Consider the following 25,606-nt stretch of genomic DNA (forward strand, 5'->3'; position numbering starts at 1 on the left):
TTCTAAAATGGGGGAAGTTCTTGTACCTTGGCCTTTGATAGTTCTGACTATGTTCCACAAACTTTTAGTTTTGTTGTCTGACTCTACAATTTGCTTCTTGAATAATTTCCGTTTTTCATTTCTTAGAAGGTTGTCATATTCTTTACTTCTTTATAGGCCTCATTGAAAGCAAAGTTCTTTGTTTTGTATGGATGTAGGATGTCAAGTTTCATCTTGCAGTTTTTTATACATTCGTTCTCTGGTCTAATACACTTTGGCTTAATAACAGGCATTCTCTTCAGCGGACATGCACTCTAAAATTCATTCATAAACATATCCAAGAAGGTATTCCACTGCTTGTTAATATCGTGTTTCGGTATTTTATGTAGACCATTCCAGTTTACATATTCCAGTCGTTTTGCTAAGTTATCAGTTCTTTCCTTGGACATAATTCTTTTATATTGATATTTTGTAGATATTTTTTGTATAGGTATTGTTAATATTTGTGCTGTTTCATGGTCCGAAATTTTTGTTTGTATATTTTTAGATTCATACTTTTGTGTATATATATATATATATGTATATATATTATATATATATATATATATATATATATATATATATATATATATATATATATATATATATATATATATAAATATATATATATATATATATATATATATAAATAAATTAGTTTTATCGGGTATGTGGTCTAATTCCAAGTAAAACAGCCAATAAGTTCTGTATTTATCTTTACTTCTCAATATTTCGTTGACAGTTGTCAACTTCTTCAGGAGAAACTGCAAAATAATGAAACGTGAAAAACAAGACAAAAACACAAAACGGCATTACTTACAAGATGTACCAAAACATTAATCAATAATATCGACTGCAATTAACATTAATAATGACAAATTTCTCAGAAATCAGCTTAAAAAACATGAAAAATCCCCAGTCATTATACATTACATAGCTAACGGTGGAACGATACTACGCTGTAGGCACAATACGCCATCTCATGAGAAGACAACAAAATGAAGACACAGAACCATCTATGTTTTAATTTTCAAACCACTATAAAATATTCAAGAGGTCACTATAAATCGCACTCATACGGTCCGTGTCCGATTTAAAGTTCACTGCATTTTGCTGCTTGCCAATCTGTAACATTTCGAGGAATAACCTATTTCTGTAATTCGAATCTGTCTCCAACACTCTGATATCATCAAACCCGAAAGCAAAACTGTGCCCAGTTTCTTGGCAGTGTCTAACTAAAGCACACGAGTTCTTTCCAATACGGCAATCACTTCTATGTTGAGTGATTCTTTGTTTCAACCATTGTTGCGTTTGGCCCACGTAACAACCATCACAATGTTGACATGAGATCTTATATACTGCATTAGTGCATAATTCTATTGGTGTCCTTTCCTTGGTCCTCGAGAACAGGTCACTTACCTTCGTCAAATTATATTTGGCGAGTTTGATGTTTTCAAATTTGTTCAAAACTCCTATAAGGTTGGGTGTCAAATCTTTAACGAATGGAATCCTCATGAATTTAAAACTGTTTGTTTGTTCAGTTGTTGTTGTCAACCTTGATTCCCTATTGTGTATCAATCTGTTAAGGGTATTTTTAGGGTAACCGTTATTCTGAAAAATCTCAAACAACCTACGTAGGTTCTTTTTCAGCAATGATTCATCTGAGATATAGCATACTCTATTTTTTAATTCTTTAATCATGTTTATTTTTTGATTATAAGGGTGCTGGGAGTGAAAATTTATGAATCTGCCCGATGCAGTGGGCTTCTGGTACCAATCCAGAAGAATCCTATTATTTTCACTCCTAATTACTCGAGTATCTAAGAAAGGTAGGCTGTTATCCCTTTCAACTTCCATAGTGAATTTCAAATTTGCGTTAAATCCGTTGAATGTATCCAAAATGAATGCTGTTTTATCCGCTGGAATTGCACAAAACAGATCGTCAACAAACTTGTAAAAGAAGGGTATGTGGAACCAAATTGTTGGTAAAATCATGTCTAATAGATAGTCTAAGATGATGGTTGCCAAAATGGCGCTCAACGGTGACCCCATTGGTGTGCCGAATATTTGCTCATAAAATTCACCGTCAAAGACAAAGTATGCGTTGTTGAATATGAACTCAATGATCTCAATGAAGCTCTCCCTGCTTAAGGTAGTGTGGGGTTTTATTAGATCCCAGTTTTTTCGCAGAATTTCTAATATGAGATCCAACGGGATATTCGTAAAAAGAGATACTACGTCCAGTGAAATCAGGATATATCCTTCTGGCAGGGTTACATCCCTCATTTTGTCAACAAACGCAAACGTATCTTTAATGTTATATTCATTTCTATCATGGAATGAAACTTTCAAGATGTCAGCGATGAATTTTGAAATCTTATATGTTAAAGTATTAATAGAACTTACAATGGGGCGCATAGGTATGTTCTCCTTATGAATCTCCGGTAGGGTATAGAGTTTCGGATGGGCAGAATTATAAATTGTCAAGTGTTTTATTTGTGGGTCAGTTATTTCCTTCAATCGGTGTAATCTCCTTAATAATTCATTCAATTTCTTCTGTGCAGCTGCCGTAGGGTCCCTCCTCAGATTTCAAAATTCATCGCTGACATCTTGAAAGTTTCATTCCATGATAGAAATGAATATAACATTAAAGATACGTTTGCGTTTGTTGACAAAATGAGGGATGTAACCCTGCCAGAAGGATATATCCTGATTTCACTGGACGTAGTATCTCTTTTTACGAATATCCCGTTGGATCTCATATTAGAAATTCTGCGAAAAAACTGGGATCTAATAAAACCCCACACTACCTTAAGCAGGGAGAGCTTCATTGAGATCATTGAGTTCATATTCAACAACGCATACTTTGTTCTTTGACGGTGAATTTTATGAGCAAATATTCGGCACACCAATGGGGTCACCGTTGAGCGCCATTTTGGCAACCATCATCTTGGACTATCTATTAGACATGATTTTACCAACAATTTGGTTCCACATACCCTTCTTTTACAAGTTTGTTGACGATCTGTTTTGTGCAATTCCAGCGGATAAAACAGCATTCATTTTGGATACATTCAACGGATTTAACGCAAATTTGAAATTCACTATGGAAGTTGAAAGGGATAACAGCCTACCTTTCTTAGATACTCGAGTAATTAGGAGTGAAAATAATAGGATTCTTCTGGATTGGTACCAGAAGCCCACTGCATCGGGCAGATTCATAAATTTTCACTCCCAGCACCCTTATAATCAAAAAATAAACATGATTAAAGAATTAAAAAATAGAGTATGCTATATCTCAGATGAATCATTGCTGAAAAAGAACCTACGTAGGTTGTTTGAGATTTTTCAGAATAACGGTTACCCTAAAAATACCCTTAACAGATTGATACACAATAGGGAATCAAGGTTGACAACAACAACTGAACAAACAAACAGTTTTAAATTCATGAGGATTCCATTCGTTAAAGATTTGACACCCAACCTTATAGGAGTTTTGAACAAATTTGAAAACATCAAACTCGCCAAATATAATTTGACGAAGGTAGGTGACCTGTTCTCGAGGACCAAGGAAAGGACACCAATAGAATTATGCACTAATGCAGTATATAAGATCTCATGTCAACATTGTGATGGTTGTTACGTGGGCCAAACGCAACAATGGTTGAAACAAAGAATCACTCAACATAGAAGTGATTGCCGTATTGGAAAGAACTCGTGTGCTTTAGTTAGACACTGCCAAGAAACTGGGCACAGTTTTGCTTTCGGGTTTGATGATATCAGAGTGTTGGAGACAGATTCGAATTACAGAAATAGGTTATTCCTCGAAATGTTACAGATTGGCAAGCAGCAAAATGCAGTGAACTTTAAATCGGACACGGACCGTATGAGTGCGATTTATAGTGACCTCTTGAATATTTTATAGTGGTTTGAAAATTAAAACATAGATGTGTAACGGGTTTGGTCGGGAAAAGGGTTTAATCTCGAGCGCCAGCTATTCTTTTAATAGGGAGAAATAGCAAACTCACCCAGGTACCTACTAGTCGGAGACAGAGTTGGGTTTATCTAAGGTGGTAGCGATAACAAGTACTTTAAAACCGAATTTATTACAACAATCTAAATTACAGTGAACTATACAGTTATTTCCAAGTCAAGAAATATATTCAGCTGATGACCAAGTTCAAAAATAAGGAAAACAGAAATGTAATAACTTGTCACGGTGATCAGAAAGTGAAATCAATGAATCAAAGAATATTCTAATCAACTATATTCAGTCAAACTATCAGGTATCAAAGAAAGCAAACAATTAATAGCAGTCACTTTGATTCCTTCTGAGACAATAACGGATGTACGGGGTTTACACAAAATTTACAGCAACCGGGTGTCTCAGAAAGATCCAAGTCTCTGTAATCGGTTAATTTAGCAATGGGTTTGATCCCGAGCACTTCCAGTGATTTTCAGTGTACAGGCCAATCAGAATTTGAAACTATTTAATAAACGGGACGGGGCTGATACAGGTGAAACACAATGCAACAATTTACAGGATAACGGGGTAGTTTATCGTGGTCTCTCCGTGGCAACCTTGGGTGTACACGCCAAGCATTACCAGTAGAAAAACTTCGAGACTTCTGCCGATTGGTTTCTGTCACCAGATAGCCAGGCGAGAGAAGTCTGCGGTAAACGGGAAATCTACACGGAACACAACAGGGGTAGTACGGTATAAGTTACTGCGGTCTTTCTGTGGCAACCTTGGGTGTCACACGCCAAGCATTACCAGTAGAAAAACTTCGAGACCTCTGCCGATTGGTTTCCGTCACCAGATAGCCAGGCGACAGAAGTCTGCGTTGAACGGGAAGTCTAAACGGAACACAAATGGGGTAGGACGGGATAGGTTACTGTGGTCTTTCTGTGGCAACCTTGGGTGTCACACGCCAAGCATTACCAGTAGAAAAACTTCGAGATTTCCGTCGACTGGTCTTGGTTCACCAGAGAACCAGGCGACAGAAGTCTGCGTTAAACAGGAGGATTAACAACAAGGATTAACACAATTTAACAAATAAAAGAATGCAACTTTGAATCACGAAGTATGCGGTATCAAGAAGAGACTTACAGTTTGTTCCGGTACGGTCACACCACCACTTAGCAAAAAAAAATAAAGAAAAGCAAAGGAAAACTCTAATACGAAGACAGACTTAATTAAAGCGGAAAAATTAAAGAATCACGAAGGAATCAAGAAAAGAATCACTACCGAATCAAGACTAGAATACAGAATCGCAGAATGACCATCGAATGAATACGAATGAATTTATAACGAATGACTACCGAATGAATAATAATGAATTAATAATCCTCGTCTGGTGGTGCGGTCCTATTTATTAACTCTCCAACATGTGGACGGTCACGTGATCAAAATTGCACTCAAAATTCGGAATTCTCGAATATTCTCCCCAGAAGAAATATTCTCGGTGGCGGTTATCTCTTTATCGGTAAAAGAAACTGTCGTTATCTGCAATCCACGTTGTTTTATACTGAATTCGGTGTGTTTTTGTGGACGGAAAAACAACGCCGAATGCAGAAAGACACTTTTTCTTTATTTTGAATTCTTACGGCGGATTAATGATGGAAATTTCAATTATACGGAATTTGAATTTATTCATCAGGATTCTGAAAAATATTTCCAAAATGAAACGGAACAACTATATTGAAACTGAAATCTCCATCAGACGGTGTTGCATTGTTTCAACTAGAAAATTCAGGGAAACGGATATTTAAAACGAGGCTTGATTTTTATTAAAAAACAATCAAGTATCGTTACATCCCCCTCCCCTGGGAAAAATTGAAGTTGCGTTGAAGACACAAGTTCAATTTAATAAGGGGTAACTGGCCCACCAAAAAAAAAAAAAAAAAGAAAAATTAATCGGAAATTCAAGTCGGTTAAGTGCTCGCTATCTCACCCTTACAGAGTTCTCATCCTTATCTAAACAGTACAATAGAAGTGATATCCGGATCTGCTCACAGGTGTAGTTCAGTAATCGTCCGGTAGGCGCTCCTTCCATGTATAGTGGTTCTCTCCGATCCATGATCCATGATCCATACTCTGCGCTCTGTGTTACGCTCCGTGATCGGTGTCGTCCCTAGCTATGGACCGAAGTGCGTGTGATCTTTGATCCGATTGTCGGTAGACGTTTGACATAACCTATTCCGTGGCACTCTATGACTGTCGTTGGTTCGGTGGCATCTGTCAGAAACAACGTGCTTTTAGTGAAATTAAATTACTCCAGAATTGGGAAATGACATCGATGGCAACATATCGATTGTTCCATTTCATATTAACGGTTGGATTTTAGGGAACCATCATTCACGACGAAATGGGCCGATGAGGCATCTTTGACGTTGACCACTTGGCACTGTTTCTTTCTTGGATGTTGTTTAGGTGCATCATTTGATCACGAAGATGGGTCAAGCAGGTGAGTTTGGAATAACCTCTTCATCAAACCAAAGTTCTTTCGATTAGTACTTCAAGTGGGAAGAACCATTCACTAACTTGTGTTCTCGTTGTAGGTGGAAATGTACCCAAGCTTGAAATCACTCGTTGTTGGAGGTGAATTGGACCCTCTCAAAACACTGGAGGTGGATGTGGACATTCACTGTGTGCCAGAATCTTGTTCGGAGTTGGAACGTAATCCTTGACGGAGGAATGGTGGAGGCTCTCTGATCCGACAGTCCCCGCTAGGTAGGTTAACAGCTGAACTTTCAGTTAAATCTTGTTGGAGTAATTGATATCCTAGAACAGACTTAATTGCCACATAGGTTATGTTTTAACAGTAGAACATTGACAGTATACAGAGCTTTTTCCAGTTTTCTTGGGTAGAATTAAATTGAACAGATCACGGATATGCAATTTCACCTGTATCGGTGTTACAATTTCATAGAAAAAGTTACACAGGAAAACAGTAGTAGAGAACTAGATACAATTCAGACTATTTATCCATTTTAAGGTAGTACGGTTAGTATTTGTTAATCGTTATTCATCTTAAATATTCTGAATACAATATTTAAAGCAACGGTTTGTTTTGGAACCTTGTGAATTCACAGAATAATTAATGTAACGGATTTCAAGCTGTGCTTTGCTCTGTCTACAGGATGTACCTTTCAGAAACACAGACAGATGACAATTTATATCGTTTTGACATGTCGGTGTTGCTGAACGGATTGGCTATATCTAGATGAATTTGACCATTTGAAAATGTTTTCCAATTGTAATTGCAAAGCTTGAACGGTATCATGAATCCATTTAATTCACCGAACAAATTGTAGAAAGAAAGTATTGTTTTTAGTTAGATGACATTGTAGATACTGATTTGTTCGGTGAACCGAATAGGATATGAAATCTTCTACGGTGACGGTTGCTGTCAGGATATTGACAAAGGGTTTGTCAAATCAACGGTGGGATGGTTAACGGAACAGTAATTATTAAAACGGAATTTCACATGACTGGGGATCATGTTTAATTAATTAACGGGTTGGATTTTACTACGGTGTCAGGTTACGGAATAAAACATGTTTCGAGTTTTAAACGGTTTATTAGTCGGTCTTCTCTTTACAGGATCCCACTTTGGGTCCACAACGATGGCAGGGGCGGAGTGCTAGCTCTTCGCTCGTTGGCAAACGGCCTCCCAGTCTCTCCAACGTAAGTGGCGGTTCGTCGGTCGTTGATTGCGGTTCAGCTGGTCGGGCAATTTTTGGATGGTTTCTTCCCCGGGGTTTGGTCGGTACGGTTGTACGTTGTCGACGGTCGGAGTGGCAGGGGCAATTTTTAGATAGAGTTCCCAGGCGTCCGCACCTACTGCAAAATAATACTGCCCTACCGGTACATTCCGTCCTGTTATGCTGTCCTTGTCCACAGCGCCAACACATACCCGGGCGGATTTCGAGGAACACATCTGGGCCCATGGTCCCCACGGTACGCTGGGCAGGCGGTCGTCGGGTCGGAACTTCCATGTTCTCTTCATAGGCGGGTCTCTTGACCTCGGATGCAGGGGAGGTACGGTGGTCCCTTTTTTGTGCTGTATATCCTTTTCTCTTACGGTAATTGGCCGACGGCGGCGGTAGACGGGCTGACACCTCAGGTGGCGGCGGTGCAAGGTTTGTGGTGTGCTTGCCTAAGGGTCCTAACGGATGTGGTATAGGTTTTGGTGCTTTCCACTCCATACTCGCCAGCGGTGTTCAATCTGAGGATATAAGAGGGATTTGTTAACACCCCTGGTTGAGGTAGCAGACTTAACATGTTTATTAGTAAGACGGTTACAGACGGGCAAATTGCCTTACGGTTGGTGTTCCCTCAACTGGGTGGAACCCAGATTCGTCGGACTGATCCCGAGGGAAAACGGAAACGGTGACGGGTGCGGCGGTGCTTTGGTTCGCCGGGGTGGACGAGAGCCGCCACCCTTTTCTTCACAGAAGCGGACCACTTCCGGAAGTCCGGCTGTTCTTTCAGTCGGGCCGCCAAACTTGGAGACAGCGGTATGGGCTCGACTGGGACAGGCCCTTCGGCGGCCGGGATATTGGGCGGGGATAACGGAGACTCGGAAATTGGAGGTATCGGCATTAACGGTGGCGGCACGGGACTCAATGGGGGTGGCATAGGAATCAACGGTGGTGGCATGGGAATTAACGGTGGTGGCATTGGAAGTAACGGTGGTGGCAAGGTTGGACCCGTCCAGACCCCCATACTCAGTGCCGCGCCGGCTGTAGCCCAATCCCACTGCCCCGCAGGTCGCCGAAGGATCGGATCGGTTTTAAGCAATCCCTCGATGAACCACCGGACAGGGGAGCTTAAGCCCGCCAGCTCCGCACCGGAGTATCGATCATCCGGTTGTGGGATCAGACCGGTGGCCACATATCGGGCCACCAACCCGAGTGCCCAAAGGTCCACTCCTATACCATATGGGTCTCCCCGGTGTTGTTCTGGGGCCCAGTATAAACTGGTGCCAACCAGATCGGTAAGGAGGCCCTGCCCCGGTTCCAACTTACAGGCCAATCCCAGGTCGGCCACCACATAACGGTCGCCTCGGTGGAGCACATTTTCCGGTTTTATGTCACGGTGGACAATGTGCTCTCGGTGACAGGCGGCTATTCCCTCCGCCACTTGACGCAGTATTCGGAAGAACCCCGACACTGTCGCCCTTGGTCCTTTTTCGTCTATCAGGTCCCAGAGGTCCCCTTGGTATAAGGGCATTACCATGTATATATCCGGAGGGGATACCAAGGCCTCATTTAATTTCACCACGTTCGTGTGGTTGATGCCCTCCAGGAGCTGTACCTCCCTGATAGCATCCGCGCTGAAGGGTACCATCTTCACCGCAACGGTCTCTTCTCGGCCCCTCCGCCGAGCCTGGAAAACCCGGCCAAACCCCCCTTGGGCCAGCTTCCGGTCGATCTTGTACAGACGGTGGAAAGTTGTCATCTGAAACGGTTTGCTATACAGCCATACATACGGGTTAGACGACAACAATGGTTCTGATTGGCTGTACGGTGGAAGAAAACAGAGCAACGAACGCCCTCGAATCAACGATTTGGGCTAACGGCATCATGATAGACGGTCCTGTTAAACTTACGGACTAACGGTGAGGTGAGAACACCTTTATTATGAATGAAACGGTTTTAAATCTTTAATGTGGATGTTGGTAACCTTCTTACCCTGTTCATCTTTCAGATCATACACTACAGGAGAGACTACCTTAATAACGGTATACGGTCCGGCGAATTTTGCAGCCAGTTTAGCTGCGAAACTGTCGACAGCGGATGATAACGGATTTGTGCGACGGAGAACTCTGTCACCTACATGGAAGCGAACTTCTCTACGGCGTAGGTTGTAATGATGAGCCTGCTGTTCAAAAGCCCTGTACAAGCGAGCTTGCACAAACTCATGTGCTTCCTGTAGGTGCCGGATTTGTTCTGTACGGTGAGTCATGTCTCTATTTACTTCGGTTGGGTTACTGTTTTCCTCATTTTGGGGTTTTGTAGAATAAATCGCCCTAGGGACATTTAGTTCCCTACCAAAATTCAGAAAAGCCGGAGTAAACCCGGTAGACTCTTGTTTAGCGGTGTTAATAGCAAAAACTAATTCCCCTAACTTTTCCTCCCAGTTTCTCTGATCGGTTTCGCAAAATTGTGCAATCATAGTTTTCAGGGTTCGATTTGCCCTTTCTACCGGATTACACTGTGGCGAGTACGGTGGGGTAAATCTGTGAGCTATATTCAGTTCCTGAAGGCTGTTTTTAAATAACTTACTATCGTACTGTACTCCATTATCGGAGATAACAACGGCCGGACATCCATATTTAAGGATGATTTGTTCGTATAACGCAGAATAAACGGTTTTGGCTGTAGCTTTTCGCAACGGGCGGCACTCGATCCACTTCGTGAAGCGATCTTGCATGACCACAATGTAAGAATTACCTTTTTTACTTCGGGGTAACGGTCCGACGATATCTGTAGATACTTCCCTGAATGGTGCATCTGCCATCCTGTGTGGTTGCATCTTCCCAGCAGTTTTCTGTTGCGAAACTTTGTAACGTTGGCACGAAGTGCAGTTTCTAACATATTTCGCAATGTCTCGGAACATACCAGGCCAGTAGTAATTCCGGGCAATCCTGGAACTTGTCTTGGCGATCCCCATATGTCCGGCTAGTTCCGAATCATGATTCTCCTTCAGTACTTCGGAACGCTGTTCGGTGGGTACGCATAATTTCCAGGGTTGTCCAGTTCCAATTTCCGTGAAGTCTGATGCATCCCAAAAATGTCGGAACAGTTTCCCATCGATTATAGCATAATCTGGGAAATTTCCTGGGTCCTTCTGAACCTCCTGTAGTTTCCTGTTGTACCATCGGCAGTGAATTTCCACTTCGGCCAGGTATACGGAATCTACGGACGGTAAGGGATTCCGGGACAGACTGTCAGCAAGTTTATTCAGGGATCCCTTACGGTACTGTACTTCAAAATCAAACTGTTGAAGAAAAACGGACCATCGAGCAATTCTTCCCGACGGTGATTTTATAGAATTTAACCATTTTAAACTCATATGATCGGAAATGACCGTGAAATGGAATCCCTCTAGGTACGGACGTAGTTTCTCTATGGAAAATACGATGGCGAGGCATTCTTTCTCGGATACTGAATAGTTTTTCTCGGCTGGGTTTAATGTGCGACTAACATAGGCAATTACCCTTTCTTCTCCATCTATCACTTGTGTTAGAGCTCCACCTAGGCCTGTATCACTGGCGTCTGTTTGTACTACAAACGGTTTGGTGAAATCCGGACAAGCCAATATCGGTGACTCAGTCAACTTGTGTTTCAGGATATCGAAAGCCTTCTGCTGGTCTTCTCCCCATTTCCACCGCTGTTTCTTCTTGAGTAGCAGGGTTAGCGGAGAAACTACATTGGAGAAATTCTCGATGAATCGACGGTACCAGCTCGCAACACCCAGGAATCGGCGTAACTCTCGGACGGTCTTGGGAGCAGGAAATGACACTATGGATGCCACTTTATCCGGATCCGTACAGATGCCTTCGGAAGTGACGACATGTCCCAGGTACTTCAGAGACTTCCGGACAAACTCACATTTGTCGGGATTGAGACGTAAGTTGGCTTCCCTTAGTCGTCTGAATACTTCCCTTAAGTTCTCCATGTGTTCTTCAAAGGTTTCCCCTAGAACGACTATATCGTCTAGATAGGCAAACGCTTTGGGCTCCATTTCGGGACCGATTACGGTATCCAGGAATCTCTGGAACGTGGCTGGGCTTGCGTGTAAGCCGAATGGCATGACGGTGAACTGAAATAGTCCTCTTCCCGGGACCGTGAATGCTGTAATAGGCCGGCTATCCTTTTCTAACGGTATTTGCCAGTATCCCTGTTTCAAGTCAATCGTCGAAATGTATTTGGCTCTGCGTAATTTGTCCAAGATTCCCGAGATATACGGCAACGGATACGCATCTTTAACGGACACTTCGTTGACTGCTCGAAAATCGATACAAAACCGGTATTTACCGTCCTTCTTTTTGACTAACACAACAGGTGAACTCCACGGCGACTTAGAAGGCTCAATAACTCCCTCAGCCAGCATTCGATCTACTTCCTGGTTGAAGATTTCCTGCATCTTCGGATTCTGTGGCCGGTATCGCTGTTTAATCGGTTCTGTCCCAGGTTTGAGTTTGATTTTGTGTTCTATCAGTTTCGTGGTGCCGGACAACTTCTCGAACTCCTTCATTTCTCTGGCGAGAAAAGCGTCCAACTTCTTTTTCTGTGCCTTGGTCAGTTCCAGCAAGTGTTCGCCAGTGGCGTGTACCTCCACAGTTTTTCCCACTTTAGGTGTTGGTTTGGAGATTAGTCGGCCTTCCAGATAGCACTCGGCGGTGCTAAGGTTAAGGGAAAAATTGTACACTCCCAGTACGTCCATTCCTAGTATGAGGTCTACCGGTGAATCAGACACCAACAAAAATTTTATGTCGGTCAAAGAATAGTCAGCGATGTGTATGGCGGTAGTATAAAGTTTCGGCGTCGCGGTATACTGACCATTGGCAACTACCACAAAGCCATCCTCAACGGGTTCTCCCGTGATTCCTTTGCGTTCACACTGTTCTGCCACTTTCTGACTGATGAAACTCCTGGTGGCTCCGGTGTCAATTAGTGCATTGTAGCGCTTCCCGGCTACTTTTACTTCCACCAGCGGACGGTTGTCGTTACACACGGTCGATGCCATAGGAGTCAGCGTCCCCGGAGATATGGTCGACCCCTTCTCCATACCTCCCTTTAGTTTTCCGGGCTGCACGGACAATCGCTTGAGCGAATGTTTTTCCTCTGGCAACGAGAACAGAATAACCTCGGTCGTCCTTGGCATTCCCGTCGCATGTGGCCGTATTCACCACATCGGAAGCACTGTGTTTGGAAAGACACTTTCCTCGTCGGTGGATCAGTCCGGTTTCCCTGTGTTTCCTGTCGGTCTCCTTGTTGGTTTGATCGTCGTGTTGGTATAGGTGATGTGGTTCGGTTAGGTGAACCTGTATTTTGCTTGTCGACTCGTGCCGTTGGTCGACCCGGTCTTGGCTGGGTGTTTCTAAGCGGTGACGGCGGTGTTTGTGGTCTGTTGTGACCTACTGGTACTGGTGGTTCTGAGTTTCCTGATATGTTTTCGGTGTCCAAGGAGAAACTGGCCTGTTGCCGGTTTTGTTGGGACGGACGATACGTCAGGTGGGGCTCGTCAAGAAGACCCGGTTTAGAGGGTGGCCTGGTGTACTGGCTCATCTGCCACTGTACTAACTCGAAAACCTTTCCTTTTCGCAGGAGCTCATCATAGGTGTTAGTCTCCTGGAATGCTAAGGCCTGTTGTAGGGTCGGTAACAGCCTCTGCCTGATGATTCGGATTTGTTCCGGTTCGGTTGGCCTACTGTATGTTAGTTTCTGGAACAAATTCTGCATTCGAGTGACGTACATCAGCAGCTTTTCATCAGGACCCTGCGTTCTCCTTTTTATTTCCTCCAACAGGTTCTCCTCATAGTTCACCGGTAAAAATGCTTCCTTAAGTTGCTCCTTGAAATCCTGCCAATTCCTGAATGTACCCCTCCTGGGGATGAACCAATCCCTGGCATCCTTCCGCAGTAGTTCATAAACTGACTCGAATACTTGTTCTAGGGACACCTTACGAGATTCGGCCAATCTCTCCACCTCCTCGATGAAGCCGCTCACACTACCTGTGCCACCAAATGAAATATTCCATTTGTGGACAGGAATGGTTGGCACCGGTGACGGTCGGGGTTCCGGTTCCAGTGGTACTCTCTCTCTGGTCATGGTCCTGCCAGAGCTCACACGAGACGCAGGTAAGTGTGGAAAAGACACTCTGCGGGTAGAATTAATCCATCTTCTTGGTGTCGGATCTTCAGGTGATGCTGTCCCACAGTCCTGTGACTGGGTGACAGGTAATGCCGGTATCTGCCGCAGTAATGCTGTACATGTCCGCCTTGTCTCGTTCATGACATGTTCTAATGTTTTATTCCTTACAGGTGTACCAGTATGTGAGACATCAGCAGCTGTCAGAAGATTGACCCCATCTCCAAGATCAATCAGGGATGTTTCAGCTCTTTCCGGTTGGATCGGGGACATCCCAGGTGAACTGGGAACCTCCACATCCAAGAGGGACCGTTCCTGCTGACTGGATGGCTGTCCACGGGTGTTGCTACTACTCAGTTGCTCCAGCGTCTCCAAAGCCTTAGTTGTAGTCGCCTTCAGTTGTTCGATCAGTTGTAACTGTGTTTCATCGGAAGTGACAATAAAATTCAGTCTTCCCTGAATGTGTGTTAATCTTGTGAATATTCGCGAAAATTCGTTAGTCGCATTAGCGTGATTGAAATTCTGAAGTGCTTCCACTAGATCAGTGAGTTTATTTTGGCAAATGTCGATATCCAGTGTGGGGTTCATTGATGTGCAAGGCTGTAGCGGTATGTCTGATTGTAACACTTGTCGTAGTAGACTCCGCTTTGTCATCACAGTGCTTGGTATTGACTGTCCTCTCAGTTCTAGTTCATAAGTCAATTCATCACTGAGCAGCCTGTTCACATCCATGTTCAATGACATATAGTTCAACTATCTTGCCACCCGACTCACGATCCAGTAACACACTCTCAATAAGTTCAATGTCCGGTATGAAATAATGTAAAGTCTAAGTTCAAAGCTAACACACGGAATAATTCAACACTGGTTATAATGTTTCAGTATCACTAAGTCCGATTAAATATCACTGTCACTAAAGCCCGGATGAACAACTAACTCAATAAAATTCACTGAAGCTCGGATGAATAATCAATTCAAAAAAAAAAAATTTACTAAAGTCCGGATGGATAATTGATTTAACAAAATTCACCAAGGCCTGGATGAACAATTAATTCAATAAAATTCACTGAAGTCCGGATGAATAATCAATTCAAAAATTTACTGAAGTCCGGATGGATAATTAATTCAATAAAATTCACTGAGACCCGGATGAATAATTAACTCAATAAAATTCACTGAAGTCCGGATGAATACTAAAGTCGGGATGGATAATTAATTCAATAAAATTCACTGAGGCCCGGATGAATGATTAAAAATTCACTGAAACCCGGATTAATAATCAATGTCCAATCGAGGAAGCACCTATTATTCTATCACTCACTATTTATCGGTCACTTGACAGCTCACTGTTAACCTAACACTTGTTCGAAGAAATAGGTTACCTGTCAACAAAATATTTCAGACCAAGTCCACTATCGGTTTTAACAGCCAAGAAAATTATTTCGGTTCAGGTTCACTTACAGTTTTACCCTTCTGAAGTTTTTTCGGTTCAAGCTCACCTAATTCAAAGGGAATAATTCACCAACAGTGTATCAACGGTTTCAAATAAAATAAAGTAATCAGAGAAACAACAAGTCCAATGCGGTTATAATCACAATAAACTATCAGAGTTATAATGAACACTTGTCAACCAGCAAATAAATCAAAGGGGGAAAGGGAAAAGAAAACACAGTCAGTTTTATTATTCAAGTGAAAATCATAAGCGTGTGAAAATCAAAGTCAATTCAATATTGTACGGTTATCAGAAATAGCTGGTTAACTGTTCGGTTCTGTTTAAGGTTACCAGTGATGTTCTATTATAACTCAAGATAGGTTAACTCAACGCAATCAGCAAATCGCTCACTCAACTGATCTAAATAAATTATATTTCAGAAATATAAGCCAGATAAAATATTTCTTGCAAGTCAACAGCTGAATAAATTGGTTTGTATGGTTCACCGTTCAAAACTATTCTCCTCGGTTAGACAAAAAAAAAAGAAGTTATTCCAAAACTGAACCCGGTTTTAAGAGTCCCAACGCTCGGGCGTCAATTTTGTAACGGGTTTGGTCGGGAAAAGGGTTTAATCTCGAGCGCCAGCTATTCTTTTAATAGGGAGAAATAGCAAACTCACCCAGGTACCTACTAGTCGGAGACAGAGTTGGGTTTATCTAAGGTGGTAGCGATAACAAGTACTTTAAAACCGAATTTATTACAACAATCTAAATTACAGTGAACTATACAGTTATTTCCAAGTCAAGAAATATATTCAGCTGATGACCAAGTTCAAAAATAAGGAAAACAGAAATGTAATAACTTGTCACGGTGATCAGAAAGTGAAATCAATGAATCAAAGAATATTCTAATCAACTATATTCAGTCAAACTATCAGGTATCAAAGAAAGCAAACAATTCATAGCAGTCACTTTGATTCCTTCTGAGACAATAACGGATGTACGGGGTTTACACAAAATTTACAGCAACCGGGTGTCTCAGAAAGATCCAAGTCTCTGTAATCGGTTAATTTAGCAATGGGTTTGATCCCGAGCACTTCCAGTGATTTTCAGTGTACAGGCCAATCAGAATTTGAAACTATTTAATAAACGGGACGGGGCTGATACAGGTGAAACACAATGCAACAATTTACAGGATAACGGGGTAGTTTATCGTGGTCTCTCCGTGGCAACCTTGGGTGTACACGCCAAGCATTACCAGTAGAAAAACTTCGAGACTTCTGCCGATTGGTTTCTGTCACCAGATAGCCAGGCGAGAGAAGTCTGCGGTAAACGGGAAATCTACACGGAACACAACAGGGGTAGTACGGTATAAGTTACTGCGGTCTTTCTGTGGCAACCTTGGGTGTCACACGCCAAGCATTACCAGTAGAAAAACTTCGAGACCTCTGCCGATTGGTTTCCGTCACCAGATAGCCAGGCGACAGAAGTCTGCGTTGAACGGGAAGTCTAAACGGAACACAAATGGGGTAGGACGGGATAGGTTACTGTGGTCTTTCTGTGGCAACCTTGGGTGTCACACGCCAAGCATTACCAGTAGAAAAACTTCGAGATTTCCGTCGACTGGTCTTGGTTCACCAGAGAACCAGGCGACAGAAGTCTGCGTTAAACAGGAGGATTAACAACAAGGATTAACACAATTTAACAAATAAAAGAATGCAACTTTGAATCACGAAGTATGCGGTATCAAGAAGAGACTTACAGTTTGTTCCGGTACGGTCACACCACCACTTAGCAAAAAAAAATAAAGAAAAGCAAAGGAAAACTCTAATACGAAGACAGACTTAATTAAAGCGGAAAAATTAAAGAATCACGAAGGAATCAAGAAAAGAATCACTACCGAATCAAGACTAGAATACAGAATCGCAGAATGACCATCGAATGAATACGAATGAATTTATAACGAATGACTACCGAATGAATAATAATGAATTAATAATCCTCGTCTGGTGGTGCGGTCCTATTTATTAACTCTCCAACATGTGGACGGTCACGTGATCAAAATTGCACTCAAAATTCGGAATTCTCGAATATTCTCCCCAGAAGAAATATTCTCGGTGGCGGTTATCTCTTTATCGGTAAAAGAAACTGTCGTTATCTGCAATCCACGTTGTTTTATACTGAATTCGGTGTGTTTTTGTGGACGGAAAAACAACGCCGAATGCAGAAAGACACTTTTTCTTTATTTTGAATTCTTACGGCGGATTAATGATGGAAATTTCAATTATACGGAATTTGAATTTATTCATCAGGATTCTGAAAAATATTTCCAAAATGAAACGGAACAACTATATTGAAACTGAAATCTCCATCAGACGGTGTTGCATTGTTTCAACTAGAAAATTCAGGGAAACGGATATTTAAAACGAGGCTTGATTTTTATTAAAAAACAATCAAGTATCGTTACAGATGGTTCTGTGTCTTCATTTTGTTGTCTTCTCATGAGATGGCGTATTGTGCCTACAGCGTAGTATCGTTCCACCGTTAGCTATGTAATGTATAATGACTGGGGATTTTTCATGTTTTTTAAGCTGATTTCTGAGAAATTTGTCATTATTAATGTTAATTGCAGTCGATATTATTGATTAATGTTTTGGTACATCTTGTAAGTAATGCCGTTTTGTGTTTTTGTCTTGTTTTTCACGTTTCATTATTTTGCAGTTTCTCCTGAAGAAGTTGACAACTGTCAACGAAATATTGAGAAGTAAAGATAAATACAGAACTTATTGGCTGTTTTACTTGGAATTAGACCACATACCCGATAAAACTAATTTATTTAAATAATATATGGTCGATAAGAACACTACACAATATATATATATATATATATATATATATATACAATGCATACAATATACGATAAGGAACAATCTAGAAAAATTTATTCACAGTCCTACAATTTTGTTGATTCAACATCACTTTTGTTAATCTCCGCACTCCGCTGGTTTTCACATAATATTTCACTTTTGTTATGAATCCGAGCGTCTAGTGTTGCAAAATGATGAAGTTTCAAGAATTTTGACTTCTTATTATGAGAAATCAACGATGAAATACAAATTACTACGTAATGCAAACCTGAGTTCGAACCTGATTCAAACCAATATCAACATTTTGATAGGTTAAGGTCGAAAATATTCGAATGGTTGTGAAGTGAAATCATTTCATTCCTGTCAATTCATAAAACTATGTATCAGAAAGAGACAGAGCTAATCAGGTATTTTTATTCTTAATATTTTTGCACATGCGCAGAAGTCGATTCCGGGCTGGCTTCAATTTTCGAAGTCCCATTATCGATATAGAATATAATAGATATATGATTTCTGGTGGCCACGAATTGACATGGCAATAGAGTCACTCACAAAAAATGTGAATCATGTAGTAAACATATTGCTAGTCCAAATAAAATTGCATTGCATAACTGGCGTTTTCCACAAGAACCTTGGAACGTATACATGTGGATTACTTGGGGCCTTTCAGAAATAAATTTTACTTGGTTGTTATGGATGCCCACACTTAATGGTTAGAAATTTGCGAAACATCTTCAACCAGTTCGTTCACTACAATAGAAAATTTACGGAGAATATTTGCCATCTTTGGACTACCGAAATTTGTAGTTTCTGATAATGGCACTTGTTTTACTTCCCAAGAGTTTTCAGAATTTGTCGAAAAAAAACAGTATCACCCATCTCACTTCACCTCCTTATAATCCTGCTTCAAATAGAGCTGCGGAAAATTGCGTTAAAGTGGTTAAAGGTGCCTTGACAAAAGCTCTTACTAAAGAACGCAAGTCAACTACCAATAAGATTCTGTGCAGATTTTTGTTAGATTACAGAAATACACCTCACTGTACCACAGGAGTGAGCCCAGCTAACTTAATATTTTGTCGCCCTTTGAGAACAAAAGATGATGTAATCAATCCTAATGCAAAATTTGACATTGTAAATAGGAACCATGTAGTTGATAAGGTAGCTAGGAATCAAATTAAACAAAAAAACTATTATAAGGAAAAGAGAAATGTGATTTATTCTTTAGGTGAAATAGTATTAATACGAGATTATAGAAATAGACCGAAAATTTCTTGGATTAAAGGCATTGTACATAAAAAATAGGAAAATGTACTTATTTTATAAAAGTCCCTGAACTGAAATTGACTTGGAAACGTCACGCCAGTCAAATCAGAAAACCCTTCTAACTGAAAACTTTTACTTCAGATATAATATTAAATACAAAAACTAATATTTAGAGGAAAATAGTGATCAAAATGTATCTAATTATACTGATAGAAAGGAAATCACACATGAAAATAATGTAATGCCGAGTAATAGCAATTCTGAATCACATGAAAATATAGTTTCTGTTTTAAGACCTAAGAGAACAATTAAGCCAGTTGAACGTTATGGTGTAAATTCGAATTGCACACATAAGTAGTTACCTAAAATTGTAAAGATCTAGTATATAAGATAACCCATTTGTGATATATTTTTTTTAAGGGGGAGATATCTGTAATGTATAATGCGCATGATTCAAGTTCAGTTGTAATATGGTATTCGAGGTGAATATATCAATAAAATACATTAAGTAAAATCCCAAAACGGGAACGAATTATTCTCCTTGGAGACTTCAACGCTAGAGTGGGCAGAGGTCAAGACTCAGAACTATGGCCGGGAATAATAGGGAAACACGGCACAGACAGCATCAATTCGAATGGAGAACGTCTGCTGGCTCTTTGTGCAGAACACAATCTGTGTATAACGAACACCTATTTTATTACGAGACCCAATTCAAGGGGGACCTGGCGCCATCCGCGCTCAGGGCATTGGCATACCCTCGACTATGTGATCGTGAGAAGGAAAGATCTGAAAGAGGTGTTGGTCACTAAACCCAGAGCAGATCTGGAGTGCTGGACTGATCATAGGCTGGTAATCTCGAGAATGAAAATCTCAATGCGCCCAAAATACCAACGCAAGCCGAAGTATCTAAGAGAGCGCCTTCAAATATCCAAACTACAAAACCCTTCTACAAAAGACAGATTCACAGCTGCCGTCAAAGATAGCCTAACACCATCGGATTATAACGACGACATTGAGACTCATTGGCTCCGTTTCAAGTCATCCCTTACAAATACAGCGAAAGAAATACTGGGCACAGAACGCTCCCGAAAATCCCCAGACTGGTTTGCCGACAGCGAAACTCATATCGCACCCCTTTTGGACGCAAAACACAAAGCGATGAAAACCGCAATTAACAGGCCTGGCGATGTTGCAGCCCAAATAGGTTTCATAAACATAAAACGCGAGGTCCGTCAAGAAATAAGAAAAATCAAGGACAGCTGGTGGAAAGAAAAAGCTAGGGAAATACAAGCTTACGCCGATAACCATGACTACAGGCGTTTTTTCGAAGCTATTAAAACTGTTTACGGTCCAAGCAGAAAAGCTAGCTTTCCTATAAGAGATGCTCATGGAGCTATTCTAACTGATGATAGAAAAATTCTCGAAAGATGGAAGGAGCATTACTCACAGGTCTTGAATCAAAATAACGACTCGGATTTATCCATTTTAGACCTGCTTCCCGCGTATAGTCCGATGACATCGCTTGATGACGAAATTTCAATGTCGGAAATCATAAGCGCGATTAAAAATATGAAAAATGATAAGTCACCTGGTCTAGACGGCATTCCGGCGGAGATATTCAAAGCCTTGGATGAGGACATTGTCAATAGTCTCCTAATACTATTCCGCAAGATCTGGTAACAGGGAGATGTGCCACAAGACTTCAGAGACGCTTTAGTTATCAACCTCTATAAGAACAAAGGCGATACGTCGAATTGCAACAATTACAGGGGCATATCGTTGCTTAATGTGGCCGGTAAAATTCTCTCGAAGATTATGGCTAATCGTCTGGTTCCACTCTTAGAGAAGCTTTTACCTGAATCCCAGTGCGGCTTTCGACCAAATCGAGGTACGGTGGACCTAATTTTTACACTGCGACAGCTACAAGAAAAGGCCCGTGAACAACAATCAAGGATTTATACAGCCTTCATCGATTTAAGCAAGGCATTCGACTCGGTGAATCGGAGAGCGCTCTGGAAAATCATGGCACGTCTAGGAGTACCCGAAAAATTCCTAGCAGTGTGTAAAAGCCTTCATACCAACAACACCGCTAGAATACAGCATAATGGCTCTACAACCGACCATTTCTCAACCAACTCTGGAATAAAACAAGGCTGCGTATTAGCGCCTTTACTGTTCAATATTTTCGCCATAGCTGTATCGATAATTGCTGACATGAGCATGCCCGTAAGAGGTGTTGGGATAAGATTCAGATTTGATGGAGGCCTGTTTAACCTGAAGCGCCTCAGAGCAAAAACCCGTACCAAGTTTATCACGGAACTTCAATATGCAGACGACTGTTCACTCATCGCTAGCAGCTCAGAGGATCTACAGATAATGATGGACACTTATAAACATATATACGAAGCTTTAGGCCTTAGACTCAATATTGACAAGACCAAAATCCTGGTAAGTCCGCCAGAAAGCCTTCAAACAGATATCAGCCTGGACAATGAAACTCTAGAACAGGTCGAGCAGTTCAAATACTTGGGAAGCTTCATAAATACTAGGGCTAACCTTGACACGGAAATACACAACCGTATCAATTCGGCATCACGGGCATTCTGGAAGCTGAAGGACAGAGTGTTCCAGGATCACGACCTCAATCTGAAGACCAAGACAGCTGTTTACAGAGCAGTGGTCCTCCCAACGCTTCTTTACGGAAGCGGAAGCTGGACTCCCTACAGGCGACATATTAAACAGCTTGAACAGACGCAGCAACGTCATCTAAGACAGATAATGCACATCAGATGGTTCCACAAAGTTTCGAATGCAGAAGTCTTGCAGCGCGCGAGTTGTACAACAATTGAGACTCAAGTAACGAGGGCCCGACTCAGATGGAGCGGCCACATTCTGAGGATGCAAGACACAAGACTCCCCAAAATAGCTCTATACGGCGAACTCCCTGAGGGAGCCCGGAAACCAGGAGGCCAGTATAAGCGGTTTAAGGATACACTACATCAATCCCTAAAATCAGTTAATGCTAATCATAACTGGGAACAACTAGCGTTAGACAGGTCACAGTGGAGGTCTTTGGTCCACAGTTATAATGGGGAATCGAGAAGGATACAGCGGCGGCCAGATCTGGTTGGAGACTATCCATGCCCTGAGTGTGGAAGGATCTGCAGGTCACGGTTGGGTCTCTTTAGTCACAGGAGGGCACACAGTCGCCACTAGCACTAAGAAGTTACAAGTCTGTTCGAATTTTTTTTTTTTTTTTCCTTCTTCTTTTTGTAGATTTATTCCCGGTAACGGGATATAGCAATAGCAATGAATGAATCAATAAAATAATTGAAGGCTATATTTATTCGATTCCCTACAATTTAATATTTCAAGACATATCAGGAAACTTATGGGTTCGCTGATGATGGCTATTCTTTTATAACACCCAACAACATCAACGAGTTTGAATGTTGCAGATTTTTGGTTTATACTCACCGTTTTTTCGAAGATTTGGGACAGAGCAAGGATTGTTGACGTTTGTTTGAAGTAGTGATTTCAACCTTTATGGGTATTTAAGTGGTATGTAGAGATCCATTCCGATTCATAATTCCTGTTTCTAATCAAGAATATCCCGGGACTAATTGAATTTTGCCGGTGCATTATACTTAAGTAGCTTTGAGTGAGAGTTTTCAAGAGATATTTTGACTTCAATATTATGCGACAGTTATTTTTTTTTTGTAGTTTGAAACTCGTATAATCATTAGAGATTGCTGTCGATCGTATGAATTCAGACACTTTTTTGTTTCCCCTCTTTAGCCATAAGAAAACTACAAATTTTCTTATTATTGTTTTTTGTTATGAATGAGTCTGTGAACATGTTTTTAATCAAATACGTTGGCGCCCATTTTTTATTCGAAAGAGCGAAAAGAATAAAAAACCATCGTGAACCCAGGCTGTCTTCACTGACAGCTGACCGAGGAAATATTAACATCTTCATTGCATGGAAGATAAGTAATTTTATTTTTTTCCTTTAACTCGGTTTACCTAGAGCGACGTTACAAATGGAAGTTTATGGAAAAACGCAGTCATGTTGGAGTTTGGCGATTCTTTAAATCTCGAGGAGGATGTTCGGTGACACCATATAGAACAACTTGTATGACTACACGGGTCAACACCAAATTTGACTTTGACTGCAAAGCATAAAATTTCGATAGTTTAGATCCAAATTAGACGAAAAAAAAATATATGGCATAAAAAAGTTTGCTTCTGTGTTTAGGAGACTTATTCAACGATATCATTTACAATAACTACAAGCAACATGTAGAGCCCATGGCTTGTCTTGGTTCCAAACAGGAAAGTCAAAATATGCTTTATAGGCTTCAGAGAGAACGTGAAATGTGTTTAATTCGTATTTCATGTCACGAATTATAATAAATTGACCACATATAAAACAAAATGCATCAGCATCGTATAAACACTTTCTTGATGACATTTGAAGTTTGTCTGGGGTTTTAAACAACACCTTATCGTTGTTTATGACTCGAGTGCCCACTAGTGATACTTTGTAGGGGTAAACAACCCACTCTCATCGTGCGGTTTTTGAATTATTAAAAATTATTAAAAAAAATGAAGAATGAGTATTAATACTATAACTATTACAAAAGCAAACTTTGTACCAAAAAAAAAAAATTTTCTTTTCGTTTTTGTGCACCATTAACCGGAATATCCTAGTATAAACGTTAGGACAAAGAACGAAAATTTTTTTGTAGAGTCGTGCTATCAACGCAAAGAGAATATTGGATTGATGTTTCTGTCCTTATGAGTATTAATAATATAATAAAAAACTAGTACGGAACTATTTTATTTAGGCCCGGTACTTTTGCAGTCTTTTCACTTTCAGATAGTGTTATTCATTGAATAAATCTGTCATTGAAACTCGTTAATAAGATTTTATTTGTCATAGATCGAATGTCGGTAAGTCATTATTGGTTGAATTTTTTAGATTCTGGATGTATGGTTATTCTTTGTCTGATTTTCACGAAATATTTGCCTTCTAGTTGAAATTATGACAATTTCTACAATGCGGTGTCTTATTTTACATTAACCAGTGAAAAGTAGTATACCGTGGTTTCATAGAATTGTTATTCGTCAAATCATTTCATCTGATACATATACTCCATTCATTTTTATTTTAGCACTCGGTTGGCCATGGAAATTTGACACATTTCACTCTGTATAGTACGAAAATGTGGGGTTATGACGCTCGTCCAAACATTTTTGGGTTTTAAATCAACGCTATGTTGCCCTTTCTACGTAAAAGTTTTTGTTATTACGTATTTTTTCACAATGTCGAATCTCTTTGGAAAATATGTGACGAGCATAATTGAAGTTTATACAAACTGATTGAAGGCATACACAATATATAGTTATTGTCATGGAAAATACAAGAGATCAGTATAATATCATAATATGCACTAGCTTGAGGAGAGGTCGTTATCTTCTAAGGCTAAAGTTTGAATACGTTACATCAGTTGTAGATTTCAAAAGTATTAACTCGAAGATGAAATGCATATGATGCAGTGGTTGGGAATGGGTATCTCTGGAAGGAATTAACAGATAATTACAAGAATGTTGCATTCTTCAATAAAAAATCATCTTGCATCAATGGAAGTCAAAATAATTGAAGGAAGTTTCAAGTCAAGCTGAACTTCACCTTCGAACAAAAATTTCACATGAATGAACAATTAACAAGACAACTGGCTCGTATTTGGGGCTGTTCATCTTAATACATTGATAAAATGATAATAATTAGGTACCTTCTTATTGGTACCTTAAGGTATTTACAATGTATAGGACAAGTCAAATGAAAAATAAAGAAAATCAATTTTCGGAAACTTATTCTACGATGACATTCATCGAAAATCCTGTAGTAACGTTTCGCATCAATTACACCAAACATAAAATTCTCAAATGCCACCACTTTTTCGGTCTGCCAATAGAAGGAAATTCTTTGTCATCCTTTTTATTCACAATCTTTCTGATTTTGGAAATATTCAGCTGAAATATAAGTCGTTTAGATTCAGATGAAACATTATATAAAGTCACTTACATTGAATATGCTCGATACCGTCTGACGTATTTTGGATTTCAGAATATGAGGG

At 40.5% G+C, this 25,606-nt stretch overlaps 4 protein-coding genes across 6 annotated transcripts; 1 reads left to right on the top strand and 3 right to left on the bottom strand.

Annotated features, from left to right (window-relative positions):
- Positions 1–1,056: 1,056 nt before the first annotated feature.
- LOC123311652 lies at positions 1,057–2,304 on the bottom strand. Its single transcript, XM_044895721.1, has one exon. It carries the CDS (start codon positions 2,302–2,304, stop codon positions 1,057–1,059), a length of 1,248 nt encoding a protein of 415 aa, XP_044751656.1.
- Positions 2,305–6,460: 4,156 nt separating this feature from the next.
- LOC123312307 lies at positions 6,461–14,363 on the top strand. Of its 3 annotated transcripts, XM_044896672.1 has the most exons (5): positions 6,463–6,751; positions 9,734–9,982; positions 11,378–11,658; positions 13,708–13,892; positions 14,076–14,363. In XM_044896672.1, exons 3-5 carry the CDS (start codon positions 11,603–11,605, stop codon positions 14,222–14,224), a joined length of 390 nt encoding a protein of 129 aa, XP_044752607.1. In that variant the 5' UTR covers positions 6,463–6,751; positions 9,734–9,982; positions 11,378–11,602; the 3' UTR covers positions 14,225–14,363. The 3 variants fall into 3 exon arrangements, with proteins under 3 accessions (XP_044752605.1, XP_044752607.1, XP_044752606.1); XM_044896670.1 differs by lacking the exons at positions 13,708–13,892; positions 14,076–14,363 and having other exon boundaries at positions 6,461–6,751; positions 11,362–12,061; XM_044896671.1 differs by lacking the exons at positions 6,463–6,751; positions 13,708–13,892; positions 14,076–14,363 and adding an exon at positions 9,595–9,649 and having other exon boundaries at positions 11,362–12,061.
- On the bottom strand, positions 8,359–9,443 carry LOC123312305 (serine/threonine-protein kinase H1-like). Its single transcript, XM_044896668.1, has one exon. It carries the CDS (start codon positions 9,371–9,373, stop codon positions 8,360–8,362), a length of 1,014 nt encoding a protein of 337 aa, XP_044752603.1. The 5' UTR covers positions 9,374–9,443; the 3' UTR covers position 8,359.
- On the bottom strand, positions 11,827–12,490 carry LOC123312308. Its single transcript, XM_044896674.1, has 2 exons — positions 12,055–12,490; positions 11,827–11,934 (listed from the first exon to the last, which is right to left on the bottom strand). Coding segments are annotated over exons 1-2 (423 nt in total). The 5' UTR covers positions 12,476–12,490; the 3' UTR covers positions 11,827–11,932.
- Positions 14,364–25,606: the final 11,243 nt, after the last annotated feature.

Source organism: Coccinella septempunctata, chromosome 4, assembly GCF_907165205.1.
Source record: "Coccinella septempunctata chromosome 4, icCocSept1.1, whole genome shotgun sequence".
In the NCBI taxonomy this organism is placed as follows: Eukaryota; Metazoa; Arthropoda; class Insecta; order Coleoptera; family Coccinellidae; genus Coccinella; species Coccinella septempunctata.

What these genes read in the sequence shown, in the direction of transcription:
- LOC123312308 (XM_044896674.1), bottom strand. Translation starts at nt 12,475, where the DNA reads ATGGACGTACTGGGAGTGTACAATTTTTCCCTTAACCTTAGCACCGCC.
- LOC123311652 (XM_044895721.1), bottom strand. Translation starts at nt 2,304, where the DNA reads ATGAGGGATGTAACCCTGCCAGAAGGATATATCCTGATTTCACTGGAC.
- LOC123312305 (XM_044896668.1), bottom strand. Translation starts at nt 9,373, where the DNA reads ATGGTACCCTTCAGCGCGGATGCTATCAGGGAGGTACAGCTCCTGGAG.
- LOC123312307 (XM_044896670.1), top strand. Translation starts at nt 9,823, where the DNA reads ATGATAACGGATTTGTGCGACGGAGAACTCTGTCACCTACATGGAAGC. An exon ending in TGCCGGATTTGTTCTGTACG is followed by an intron (nt 9,983 to 11,361) that starts GTGAGTCATGTC and finishes TCGGTGACTCAG; the next exon opens with TCAACTTGTGTTTCAGGATA.